Source organism: Sander vitreus, chromosome 9 (genome assembly GCF_031162955.1).
Source record: "Sander vitreus isolate 19-12246 chromosome 9, sanVit1, whole genome shotgun sequence".
Classification (NCBI taxonomy): Eukaryota; Metazoa; Chordata; class Actinopteri; order Perciformes; family Percidae; genus Sander; species Sander vitreus.
The window spans coordinates 7,518,498-7,532,443 of record NC_135863.1 but is presented as its reverse complement, the minus strand read 5'-3'; the positions used below and the strand labels follow the sequence as shown (position 1 = coordinate 7,532,443).

Here is a 13,946-nt window from a genome sequence, read left to right as displayed (position 1 = left end):
GTGAGCCTGTCATCAGCACCAGGGTTGAGCTTCTAGGCATGAATGATATTGCAGAGTTTGGACAGTGTGTACTCATCATCTTGGTTTTATTGCTCAGCCTTGTCATTTTTTTTTTCAAGTCTGTCATGCCTGTGTGATAATTTTTAATGCCAGCAGACATGAGATGGGGAATATATAGTTCACGGATTAGCTTGCAGATTTTAAAGGATCTTTCCGTTGCTCTCAGTACTGTCGTAAAAACAAATCTTTATGGTAAATTCTTTAATGCAAGTTAAAGTTGTTTAATGCAGACCTAAAATGTTGGTGAAATATGTCCACCTTCAGTCAGACAGGGAGGAGGAAGTAATCAGCGAAATGACTTGGTGTACTGTTTCATTGGAATATAAATATTTATACTTTTGGCACTCCATGCTGCGTGGTTCCGAACATTTAAAGTAAGCGTGTCCTGTTACATGGTGTGAAAAAGTCCTTCAAGACAGAATAATTGCCATGTCATGCAGACATTGCATTTTTTGGCTAATCAAAACTCAAACTTGGTTCTCGGTCATGCAGGCATGTATACATTGAGAATGTCCTTTTTTTTTATATATAGTTTTACTGTTTATTATTAAGTATCTTTTCATTACTCAGCTGGTTAGTCCTGTATGGAAAAAATAAAATATTGTTACATTATAAGGAAAAAAGTTATTGGCTTAAATGGAAACATTTTGACACTTAGGCTGTTACAGTGCACTTAAAAATACCACACAGTCATCTTAATGAGCTTTCTATAGTAATTTGCGGTTATAAGGATGGATTACCTCAGTTCTCAGTAATGAGGGACTGCTACGTTTTGCATATGGACAGAGCAGAACGAAAGGGTCCTATAAAAATTAAAATTTGGCCACAGACTGAGTGAATGTGTCATGAATTTGCTTGATCAACATAAAGATGGTAATGATATTCAGTATCCGTCATGCCAGCAGCACAGTGGTCAGCATTGTGGCTTAGCAGCAAGGGGGTTAAGGGTTTGAACCTGACATAGCCTGCTTTCTCCCTGGAGCTGGCATGTTCTGACCAAGTTCAAATTTGCAATTGAATTGTCACTCGATAAATCAGCATTGAACCACCTCAGCAGTCAGTTTAAATAACGAGATGCCCTCTGTCCGCTGGTATGTTTGTTTTGTGGAAGTGTTGGTTTTGTGCCTTCTAATTTCAGTCTAACTTTTAATTGTTCATACTGCTGGATTAGTTGCTATAATGATTCTTACCATGCAAACTCTGTTATCCCTGAGATATTGCTGTGGTACCTTTTTTACAATTGTAATTCCATGTATTGATCACCTCTTATGTTGACCTCTGGGTCAGAGGGCCTCTCTGATAACATGTTGTGAGTCAGTCCTTTGTTCCATGGTTGGACAGTGTGGATACCTTCATCCAGCGGCACCGCCCCATCCTTTGTTAAACCTAGGGTGAAAATAAAAGTCATGTTCACTCACTATTGTAGCACCTAATTGGCATCTGTCTGTTAATATTTAGTTGCGCTTTAGCAGATCTCTAACATCTTGACCAGCTTTTCACTGATTTTTGTACTTTAAGGCGACAGACACTTGGGTTGACTAAGAAGCGTTAAATTAAACTAAATTTAGGGATAATCTAAGGTTTGTTGATCCAAGATTATTTTCAATTCTAACGGTTTTGTTTTAAACTCTTTAACCTAAATTGGGCTTGTTTAAAATTCTTGTTTTTTAACCATATTGATTTAAAAGAATATGTGTAAAATCAGTGTGAAATGGTGACAGGGTTGCCTATAAAGAGTTGCCTAGAGAGTGACTTTGTTACATGTATTACTGGTGAGAAACTTATTCGGATATATGTATAGAGTCCACAAACAATGACTTTGCCTCCTTATGTAACCTCTGGTCTCAAAAGGGGGAAGGTGAGTAGCCGTCATCGTACAGTTGGGAGTTTATTGGGAAACCTATAGAGTTTGCAATGCAGTTTGCTTTTACAGTATTCCTGATTACTTATTAACCACAGTTGAATCTGATGAGGTGAACTGACCAATCAGTGACTCTTCTTCCCTGTGTTTTTATGGGGATTACAGATTTTAAACAGCAAAGTCCTCTTTGGGTCTATTTCAGTTCAAGTTCAACAACCCACTTTAAAGCTGCCATTGTTATTGTTAGGACATGCTAGATTTAGGGTAACAGAACAAGGGAATGATTCTAATAATAAGACAGACGATATTCCCACGCTTCCTTGTCAGATGTGGTTCCAGCTGTGGTCTCTGCAGAGCCGTCCCCCACGGACTCGACTACGTCATTGCGGTTTTTTCGGCTGATCCCGGGTTACTTTGCACTTCCTATTGTAGGGCCTCCTCCCACTTCACATCAGTTTAGTAACCAGTGTTTTTGACAGTACAGTACCATTACTTTTGCTGACAATAATGACATTGATCAGAATTGTAAAATTCCCCAACCACTTTCTCTATTTTATTCCAAAATGTATTTGAAACAATTTCTTACAACAAGTTAATATGTTTTAGCTGTCAAGTTGTGAAGCAGAATCAACTAAGGCCCACCATACAATTAATGCCCGCAGAAGATTGCTGTTATATTATGTAATTTGAATTGTTTACATGATGGTTACTTTCTTGATGATCTCTCAACCTCTAGAGCTGTCAAGCTAATGCTATTTGCCATCATATGTTTTACATAGTATAAAATTAATGTTTTACGTTGAAATTATGATGGTTTACTTCAGATGCCTTTTTTGTGGATGTTAACCATTAACCTCAAACGTTTTATAGATTGACATAATTCTTTGCAGTTAATTAAATGACATAATGTATTTTGTGTCTTGTTTTCTTTGTGTCCATGTCTGTCTTTTAGGAATCTGCTGTATGTGAACCCTCAAAGTCTTAACTTTGCCAACCGCCAAGGCTCTGCCCGCAACATCACAGTCAAAGTGCAATTTATGAATGGAGAGGATCCAAACAATGCAATGCCGGTACGCCATGATGAGAAGATAAAAGAAAACAGTTCTTGTTTTTGAATTTATCTTAGTCTAGTCAGTCATCTTAGTTGTATGTGTTGCTGTGTTGACAGCTAAGGACTTTTGCCATTTGATGGTAAAGTGTGGTTGTATGGCAAAGCTGTGCAATGTAACATCACTGCATTATTCTACAGCTGTGTGCATACTACCAAATATGCTATGGCTAAATACATGTTGACAAATGGTCATAATTAATTGTAACATGGCTTCATAACCATCTGAATGTCAGTATTTTTCTAATCCCCTAGGTGATATTTGGAAAATCCAGCTGTGCAGATTTTGCTAAAGAAGCCTATACCGCTGTGGTGTACCATAACAGGTAGGTTCTTTGTCTTTATAATATTCTCTAAAGAGTGCTGTAGGGAACATGTGATTGGAATGGTGATGAAACGTAGCTAAAAAAATAATCTAAATATCCCAACATTTTGACCTAAATAATATAAATAGCAATACCATGCTTTCATTCGGTCCAGTAGTATCCTTTAATTTTATATCACCGAACAATCTACGATTACACCTCCATTACTCTACCAACCTTTATTGGCGTTCATTAAAGAATAGCTGAAGTCAACCTTCTGGATATTGTCAAGTGGTGTCCTTGGCACTTGTTTCGTCCATCTCTACATCAGAGCCAAAGGAGTCTCTAATATTTTATCTCCACTTTCAGGTGTTTTTACGACATCCAGCGGTTTTTCATTTGTCACCTAGGGGTCACACCTTCAAGGCTAAAATTAATCAACCTGTGAATAATGTATCACTGTCCACCACAATCATGCACCAGGACTTAATCCAGCCCATATAAGTGCTATTAGGTAATGGTCAATCACAGTCTGCATTTCACTCAGAAGTGGCACAATATTTCTTTTGTCAAAACAAACGTATGAAGACAACTGAATAACAAGGCACGAAAACGACTCTTTTATAAGAAATATTTTGTCATCCTAAAAGCATCCACCTTTGTACTTGGCCTTCATGTAATGTGCTCAGCCAATAACCCATTGGCTTTTTCACTGCGATAAAAGTTGCTCCTAGTAGTGTTCCTCCTTGATAATTCTTTTTGGTCAATAACCAAAATGTTTGTTCCCATGAGATATGAAGGCCCTTCTGTGACCTTTTTACGCAGTTTTGTTAATTTCCAGCCCTAAGGCAATCCTAGTGGGTTTGTTAATGGGCCTGCTGTAGTTGGGGGTTGTTTTGTTTCTCGGCATTGGGCTGCAATGTGGGAGTAAAAGAATTAAGTCAAAGTAAGTTATGATGCTTTAAGTAATTTCTTTCTTTTAGGATCACTTGACTTCCAATATGAACCCCTGCTCTATTGAGACATAGATTCCCAGGTTATAAATTGGCTCAGCTAGAAATAGAATATTCAGAGATTTCAATTGATTTGCATATTTGTACATGCATGGATGAAAATGTACTAATAAAGTTAGTTTGTAAACCTTTCTAGCCAGGTTCTTAAAGCATGGAGCAAACCATTCTCAATAGTTTGTAGAATAAGTCATGTATAAAAGTCCTCCGTGAAAGCAATGGTAGAACTCTATAGATATTTATGATTGACTTGTTCCCCATTTAAAACATGTTTTTGGAGTGCACATCTGTATCAAGAAGGCATTGACTAGAGAACAGGCAGTCAGTAGAGAAAAGCAGGTGCACCGTCGTAGCCATGATACAAAAAAAGAGAGTTGTAATGGGTAACAATTTACTGGTACCCATTAGCAGAAGCTTTGTCTAAAGTGAGCCATTGTTTTGGTTATATTGTGTGTTCAGGCTATGGGAAATCCATTAGGGGTGTGCAAAAAATCGATTCACATTCGTATCGCGATTCAAGCTCTACCGATTCAAAATTGATTCATAGAATTCCAAAAATCGATTCATATTTTGTATTTATTTTTTTGTAATGGCGTGCATACTATTGTCCTGAAATGAGTCTAGCTCGCCATTCCCATAGATGGCGCTGGGTGGAATTCACACTGACGCCTGGGCACTCGTTATAATCAAAAGAAGAACGAGTGCAGCAGAAGTAGTTCAAAGAATTATTCAACCTGCTCCATCCTCATTGAAGGCAAGAGCACATTTCGGCTTTTATAACCTCGAGGGGAAGAAGGAACTTGATAGGAATCATGCTATATGCAGGCTTTGCAAAGCGAAAGTTAAGTATTTTGGAAAAGCCACAAACTTGAGAACTCACATGGTAGGCCATCACCCAGAGATTAACATTAAAGACGTGGACAAACGACAACCTAAAGTACCTAACATGCCAGTCAACCAACGCACTCTCTTTCAATGCTCTAAACTCCCACCCAACTCTGAATTAAAAGGTCTTTTTATTTAACAGTTTTATTTTATACTTGAATTAAATGTATTTGAAAGCTGGCCAAAGCTTGGCAATTTGCAGTTTTTAGTTGCAAACGTTTTTATTTTTGTATGAAGACATATAAAGTAATATCAAACTACATTTAATTTGTTGTGTTTCTTTTAAATTGTATGTCTACTGCAATCACATGGGAAAAGTAACTAGATTTACATACTGTGAATCGTTTTTTAAACGAGAATCGTTTTTGAATCGAAAATCGATTTTGAATCGAATCTTGAGCCTAAAAATCGATATCGAATCGTGCACCCCTAAAATCCATAGTCGTTGTGGATATATTTAGAACTATAAGGTTTAAGTAAAATGCTATTAAGATGGCATCCTGACCCTTATGACCAAACCTTTCTACGTAGTTCGGAAGCAAATCTATTATGGGTAGTTGTCTTTCCTAATCTATCAATTTATTAAATATAAAGCAGCTTGCAACATTGTTGTTAAATAGCTTTGTATTATTGTTACTTATTGCTGTCAATAGATCCCCTGACTTTCATGATGAGGTCAAGATCAAGCTGCCTGCCTCCCTGTCGGACCACCACCATATTCTCTTCACCTTTTACCATGTCAGCTGCCAGCAGAAGCAGAACACACCACTGGAGACCCCTGTGGGATACACGGTAGGTCACTGGCACAGCTACAATCACCACATAGGCTGTTAAACGCGATGTAGGGAATGGCTATTTACACTCTCACTAATGCAATGTTTTTGCCGGCGAAGTTTTAAACTTAGACGTGCTCATTCACAACTGCACACACTAACCGGTAAATTTAGAATGTGTACTAAATGGAAAAATGTTTTTTTGTCTTGTGTTTTCTCCCTCTCTGTAGTGGATCCCCATGCTGCAGAATGGGCGTCTGCGAACGGGACATTTCTGTCTGCCTGTGTCTCTGGAAAAACCACCACAATCCTACTCTGTTCTCTCACCAGATGTAAGACACCGTTTTTTAAGAATGCAATTGTTTTACAGTATAAATATGAAACAAGTATGAATTTAATAAAGACGTATTTATAAAGAGCAGCTGTAATATTTGTTTCCCTCCAAGTTTGTAGTTTTTGCTTTACAAGATGTTTACAGTAATGTCCTATGAATGCAGCATGATGTCAGGGAGTCCTGCAGTACCCTAATGTTTATATAAAAAGGGAACATCATCAACACTTGCTCACCTCTTTGTTTAACTTTGGGGTGAGAAGGAAAGGCTTCGGAAAAGCCTTTAAACCTTTTTGATTTAAGAAAAAACCCAGCCTTCTACGCACAGTGACCAAATGTTCATTTCCACTGCTTGTAAAATGTTCATTTCGCCAATGCAGCACATATATACTTTGTACTTTAGGTTCCTCTCCCAGGGATGAAGTGGGTGGACAACCATCGAGGAGTATTCAATGTGGAAGTGGTATCTGTTTCAACCATTCACACACAGGTAACAGTACTGTATACACACGTTTTACTGACACTGTTTTGGGGAGTTGGGGATTGACCTTCATCCCCTCTCATTCTCCTTACTCTTACCCTTTTCCCCTGTTGTTATACATTTGAGCAAAGAGAACATACTGCTGGAAAATTAAAACCTTATGACTAAAATAACCTGCTTTGCAGGAATGAAGAAGAGTATTTTTAATGTAGTATCAGTTGCTGTAGAACCATTTTCATAAGCATTACACTGGTTATCATTTAAAATGTCAATGGACAGGAACAGAGTGTTTTCACATTTAGACTGTAACTTCTCCACAGCACCAGTTTGTTAGTGGTGAAGCTTGCCTGGGCAGTAATTTACTGAGGTCTACTCCATCTCTGTGTCGGCTGGGATGTGGGGGGGCTTGAATGTGGTCCCTAGGAACCTAACTGAGACTAATGTGCTCATAAATCACCGCTCCTGGCAAGGATTCAACTTGCGGGATCTTACTGTGTTCTTGTAGTAACGTTCGTTTTGTGATTTCCTCTTCGTGAGCCAACTTACAGACGAGTAGATCCAAGCTTACTTTTGTTTGTCGACTTTCTTCCCCCGTTCTTCTCCTTTGCCTTTCTCTGCCTTTACACTATTATGGTGTTTTTCTTCTAAGCTTTTTGCTTTCTATTTTCTCCATCCATCTTTATCATCTCTCTCTTCTTCTCTTCTGTTCCTTTACCATCTGTGTCTTTCTATATTGCCTTGAATACATTTGCTTTGCCAACACATTTCTCACCCTCTCCTCTCCTTTATACCCCTACCACTCTCCCTCTCCAGGACCAGTACCTGGATAAGTTCTTTGCCTTGGTACACGCCCTGGACGAGCACATGTTCCCAGTCAGGATAGGAGACATGCGCATCATGGAGAACAACCTGGAGGCCGAGCTGAAGTCCAGCATTGCGGCGCTCAACTCTTCCCAGCTGGAGCCAGTGGTTCGATTCCTTCACCTTCTACTTGACAAGTTGGTGTTGCTTGTAGTGCGACCGCCAGTCATTGCTGGGCAGATAGGTATGATATTGTTTTACACTTAACTAAAATCATGAGATCACACAGTGATTTAGGAACAGCTTGGAGGTGATGGTAAATCTGCCAAGTACAATTTAGTATCAGTTGTCCCACTTCAAGCTGTAGATTTTGATTTGATTTTCTTTACAGAGATAATAGATATAAGTTGGGTTCGTACGTTTTGAAAAAACCTGGAAAAGTTATGGAATTTGAAAAATGCAAATTCCAGGCCTGGAAAGGTTTTGGAAACATAAAAACACCCAGAAAGTTTTGGGAAAGTCATGGAATATTTTTTTAACACAGCGTAATAATATGTGATTAATAAATGTATTTCACGTCATCCTAACCTCACCGTTCTATTCGGGGCGCGATATTACGAATCCCACTATGAACCACATAAATTGTCATTCATTTTATTGTTAAACCTCTAAGGGGAAAACTTTAACACAGATTTTTATTATTATTTTATAATGTCGACTGACATTTTCAGGAAAACATAGTCATGGAATTTTGCCGAAAAAGTCATGGAAAAGTATTGGTTAAAATGCATATGAACCTAGTTAAGGTTAAACGATTTCCTAAATTTGGTCATGGCAACAGGGATTCTTGCTACATAGTAGCACCCCGTATCAAGCTCAGATTTATCACCGCTGCATCTGCAGTTACAATAACATATAGTATTATGTTTTTACACAGAATTAGAACGCATGCAAACGTCATGGTTACTCTTAAAAACTTTCCTGATGTAAACTTTCCATTTTAAAGGACCATTCCCACATCTTCTAAGACAGCCATCTGAATAATTACACCTCCAAAAATATTTGTATGAGCAATATTTAGGAGACATAAAATATTTAGGCTGAGAAATGTCTTGCTGTGTGATAGTCATCTGATTTCATGTGGGTCATCCTGTGTGTGTGTTCAGTGAATCTGGGCCAGGCATCCTTCGAGGTCATGGCATCCATAGTGAACCGGCTTCATAAGTACTTGGACACCAGCCAGGACATGCATGGCCGCAACGGCCTGCTGTCCTCTTACATCCACTACGTCTTCCGCTTGCCCAGCACTGATCCCAACTCACCCTCTCCAGGTATTTTACTGCCAATTCAGTTAACCACCTCACCTTTTTCTTTATTCTATACCTGTTTTTCTGTTTTCTCCTTTTAAGTTAACCTCATCTAACCCCCAACTCACCTTCATTGGGTGTCTAATTATCAAACCTACCTACCATAATTTTTCTTCTTTTATTTCTTTTTTTTCTTTTTTTCCCTCCCACATCCATTTTGTCTTCTGCCTGTTCAACACAGACCCCAACTCATCTTTAACAGGTAGATATGGCCCACCACTTTTTTTTTATCTTAATTCGTGTTTAATTATTCTTCCCTCTAAATTTAAAAGTACATTCATTTCTTCAAGTAATATTCCATTTTGGTTGAGCACTTTACGTGTGGTACATGATTTTCTGCAATCAGTCCCATATTAGCTAACTAACCATCCCCTACAAGACACATTAGAGAATAGAAGAGAATACATTTTGTCCCCGAGGGGAAATTTGTCTTGGACATAGTGCTACAATCTGTTGCTTCACAACATAAAATGTAACAGAAAAAACATTCTAAAATGAACATAAAATCAACATAAACATAAGATCAACAAAGCGTCTAGGACACAAAATGACAGCACAGACAGCACAACATCCTAAGAATTAACTGTAATAATGAAAGAATGCAAAAAGTGTATTTATTGCACCCCTGCTCTGCTGTGCTAAGATTTACTTTTGGAGTTCAGCAGCTTGATGGACGTTGGGATAAACAATAACTTTAGTTTGTTTTACATCTCGGCACACAAAATGTTATTCCTGATTAAATGTGTGCATTGGGAGCAAGGTTAACATGCAGCCAATGACATGGACCCACACTGGCTTTGTAGAAGTGGTTATTCCCATTACATCCCAGTTGTTCAATTTTCCTTCCTCTGTGTGTTGTCCCAGGCCCGGGAGGGTTGGGAGGTTCGGTTCACTATGCCACCATGGCTCGCTCAGCTGTTCGACCAGCCAGCCTTAACCTCAACCGCTCCCGTAGCCTTAGCAACAGTAACCCTGACATCTCCGGCACACCCACCTCTCCTGACGATGAGGTTCGCTCCATCATTGGCAGCAAGGTAAGGTCTTCAAACGATATCTTTGGTTATACATAAGCCTATAACTTGTTTTTTTCTCAGTACTTTTCAAGTTCAGTTGATTTTCTGTTGAGGCATGAAAGAGGCACTCAAACTTAAAATGTTACATGTGGTCCTAATGTGGACAGAACCAGCAGTGTTGATAGATATAATTTTTTGGCACTTAGCCTTATTGCAATATCTGGCTTGTGCACACTACACATGGATGTCAGATATCAGAGTTAAATATGTAACATTGCAGTAGTCCAGCAGCTCTCTTTGAATTTTTTATGTATTTCAGACAGGTGATTAGAAGGTGATTGTACTGAACTCTACTCTAAAGTTCTTAATCCACATCAAGGCAGAGGCCTTCCATGTGCACAGTGACCCACGGTGCTATTTTATCACATGTAAACTGTATAGCTGATGCGTAAACATAAGATTGGACATCTTATCTCTGTAACCGCTGTAACAGTAACCTGGCACCCACACATACCCGTATGCACACAGTGCTCAGTGTGTGCAGGTTGTGAAACGCATAAGAGACATTTTAGTTTAAACACTTCAGACAGCAGATGTCAAGAAGATACAATAGCACATTGTTTCAATAGTCATTAAGAATAGCTTAGCCTTGTCTGTCTCTACTGGTTTTGTTTCTTTTTATTGCATTATATGTATTTGTTTTCATTGATGTTGTCTTGTTTTAATATGGGATTTCCCTCTTCAAACATGTTTTTATTTATTCCAAAAGTATCTGATCAGTGAGTGAATGCAGCCCCTTGTTTAACAATGAATGTTACCTTTGCTGCTAATACTAAACCTTTCTTCTCTTGACTCTGAGGGAGGGGAAGTTATTTCTTACACAGAAAGGGACAGCGAGAGAGATAACCTTTGTGCTTTGCTCCTCTGTGGTGATGATTTAAATATTTAATTTACTGACAGCTAACCTGTTTTGGGCCCTTGGCATCTTCCAGCAGTTCTGACCTCTGAACCTCTTTAACCTGTCATTATTCCTTCCCTCCTCCTTCCCCCGTGCTGCTCGCTCATTCCCTTGCTTCCTGCCTGCCTTGTGTCATTTGACCTTGGCACGCCTAGGGCTTAGACCGCTCCAACTCGTGGGTGCACACCATGGGCTGTAAGAGTGCCCCCTGGGGATCCAGCCCTGGGTCCGCTCCAGAAACCATGCAGGTGGTTTTATGAATGCCCCGTCCTCCACTTTGCCTCACTAGAAAAACAACTCACCTTATTCACCTTGAAGGGATACTGGCATATTTGGAGTTTTGGTTTATTTGTGTACTTGACTAGAGATACTGAAAGAAAAATTGGGGCAATCCATATCCTCCCTAATGAGTATGTTTGTTTTTTTTTGTTTTTTTTAGATTCTCTTTTATGTGTTGTCATGATCACATCTTTAATTTATACTCAACTGAAGCTATCTCTGGAGGTTTTTAGTCATATTACTATGATTGTCAAAAACCTTTTGCTAACTTTTTAGAGATTTCTAAACCATACAACGTGACTAGTGTACCACAAAGACATAAAAGACCAAAACTTCAGAGTATTACAGTATTCTGGTAAACCTTAAATCACAATTCTCCCATGATCCCATAGTACATGGGAGTCACAGCCGCCTCCATGACCCTTTATCTCTCACGCTAGAGTCTCAGGTGTCATGCCTCTTGACTTATCTAACACCTCCCTTTTTCTCAGTACTTAAATAAAAAGACACAAAGTCTAAATCCAAATATTTCCGTGCCTGTTTACCAGAGTTATTCATGGCAGCAATTTCTTAGACATAGTTGGCCTTCCTTTTTTTTTTTCTTTTTCTATGTCAAGCTTGCCTGCTGTTTTTTGGTTTACAGTTGTTAGTTATTGCTAAACTCAAAACCAAGACATTCTGTGATCTTTTTATGTGCATAAATTTCACAGAGGATTGTGGGAGTTGTAGAGAAAAAGAGTAGTGTTAGAAATCATCTTTATCCACGGAGTAGATTTTTCTTTGCATTCATTTTATTTCATCTATTATTTCCCTTTCTCCCTTGTACTTTTAACACAATTATGTACTCTCTCTCTGCTTTAACCTCACAGTCTCCACTCTCAGCTAGTATCCCTGCATGCCTTTCTACTAACCCTACATAGCATTCACTTTGTCAATGGAGCATTGTATATCTGCGAGTGTGAGAGTTTGTCGGTCTACATGCGTGATGTCGTTTGTCAGCTTCACTTTTCATCTTCATGTTAAGTTGTGTCCTCTTGTCATTTTAAGTTGCCATGACATACGCCTATGTTTGTCACTAATTTACACATTGCATATTATGAATCTCAAGAAACCAAAATAAAATGACAGATTACGACGTGAAATGAATTGTGCCAACATTGACAGAGCACACACATGATCGGCATTTAACCTGGATTGGAACATTATGTCAGTCTACCTACCGATAATAATACCTTTTTAAGGATGGTTTTCCCTTATGCCATTTTACATCTCTGAAGTATTGTATTCTCCTGGAGGGATGCAGAATTGCACATCATTAAGCACTGGCTGTAACATTAAGGAAAAGAAAACCAATATGATGTCTTCACTTGGTCTCTTAGCCCTTTATGCAGCTATTTTGCATCCCTCCTTTTAAGGCACTCAAACTGCCGATGTATCTTGACTGTTTTGGATTATGGGAACGCTTTTAAGTGTTGTGGCCCTGTCCTGTGTCTAATTGTTTTGTGTGTGCAAGAGATCACAAAAGTGTGTAGTGTGCATGTGTGTGTGGGTGCGTGTGACCCAGCAGACGCATTTTCCCTGTGTGCTGAGGAAAAAGGTGCAACCCCACGCTCCCGTTGCTCCTCCACTAACGTTGTTGTCACCGTTCCATTCATCCCACCCATAGGCCATGGAGCGCTGTGGCAATCGCATGTCTTCGCACACTGAGAGCGCCAGTTTCTTGCAAACTTTAACAGGACGATTGCCCACAAAAAAGGTAGAGCCACTTGCACTGGGGGAGGAGCCAACCCTGCCCACCTCTTTATCCGCCTCCTCACCTGTCTTGTCTGTGAATGTGTGCCTCTGGATTGGTTGATGTCGTATTTGGTGGTTGTGGAGTTTGTTGAATGCTGAATGTCACTGATCTGCCTTTTGTTCTGAATGTGTCAAGGAGTTTTTCATGTGACATGAATTTTGGTTGTAGTTTGGCTAATGCTGTCTGGCTAACTTAGTCTGGGAAGTCTCCTTTCATTGTGCACTTTTTTGGTTTTCTTTTATGAAAGTGCAACTTCCAAGTACTTTGTCTCTTCAAGAGACCTATGAACATGGTTAGTTAGGTAGCCATAAAGAGATAATGTGATGTAAAGTTTAGTAATATTGAAGAAGTAGTTTCCACAAAAAAGTCTTAAAACAAGGTCTATTTACAAGTTTTGAAGAGATTAACAAAATGTGCCATTTCTGTAGGCAGTACTTATGTAATATATACTGTAGATGTTCATCAAATAAAAAATTTGGATAAAGAATCAGGTGCTGCCCCTTCCTAATCTTTATATGTCAACACGATTAAGTAAGACTTGCCAGACTCACTGTACAAGAGTCGGTGTCTTAGCCAGACTGTATTAGATGTTGGTTTTGCATAAAAACACACACCTAAATAGATGTAAGTTATTAATGCATAATTCTTAAAAGAAATGAAGAAGAATAACGTCTTCTCTCCATGCACACAGGAAAATATTTTTAGCACTTCAGCCATTTATACCATTATCAGGAAGTTACATTATGAAATACTTTGCATGGTAATAAGGGTGCATTTTTCATAATTTCACAGAAATAAAAGTTTAAAAGATTTGTTTTTTACTTTTAATGAATGTGATGTGTTTGGAATTGGTAAGACTCATTGTAATATGTGTATATATCCAATTTTAATCAAGTTAATTTTCAGTGTTGGGGGCACA

General features: G+C 38.8%; 1 protein-coding gene across 19 annotated transcripts in view; it reads left to right on the top strand.

Annotated features, from left to right (window-relative positions):
- dock7 (dedicator of cytokinesis 7) overlaps window positions 1-13,946 on the top strand; it is a 55,285-nt gene that overhangs the window by 17,821 nt on the left and 23,518 nt on the right. For 10 of the 19 annotated variants that reach the window (XM_078258511.1, XM_078258510.1, XM_078258505.1 and 7 more), the window contains exons 15-24: window positions 2,874-2,991; window positions 3,285-3,355; window positions 5,883-6,021; window positions 6,233-6,334; window positions 6,737-6,823; window positions 7,628-7,859; window positions 8,782-8,946; window positions 9,164-9,184; window positions 9,847-10,016; window positions 12,899-12,988. In XM_078258511.1, the coding sequence (XP_078114637.1) occupies window positions 2,874-2,991; window positions 3,285-3,355; window positions 5,883-6,021; window positions 6,233-6,334; window positions 6,737-6,823; window positions 7,628-7,859; window positions 8,782-8,946; window positions 9,164-9,184; window positions 9,847-10,016; window positions 12,899-12,988 (1,195 nt within the window). The remainder of the gene's footprint in view (window positions 1-2,873; window positions 2,992-3,284; window positions 3,356-5,882; window positions 6,022-6,232; window positions 6,335-6,736; window positions 6,824-7,627; window positions 7,860-8,781; window positions 8,947-9,163; window positions 9,185-9,846; window positions 10,017-12,898; window positions 12,989-13,946) is intronic. The other 9 variants (XM_078258513.1, XM_078258512.1, XM_078258509.1 and 6 more) reach the window with 3 other exon arrangements.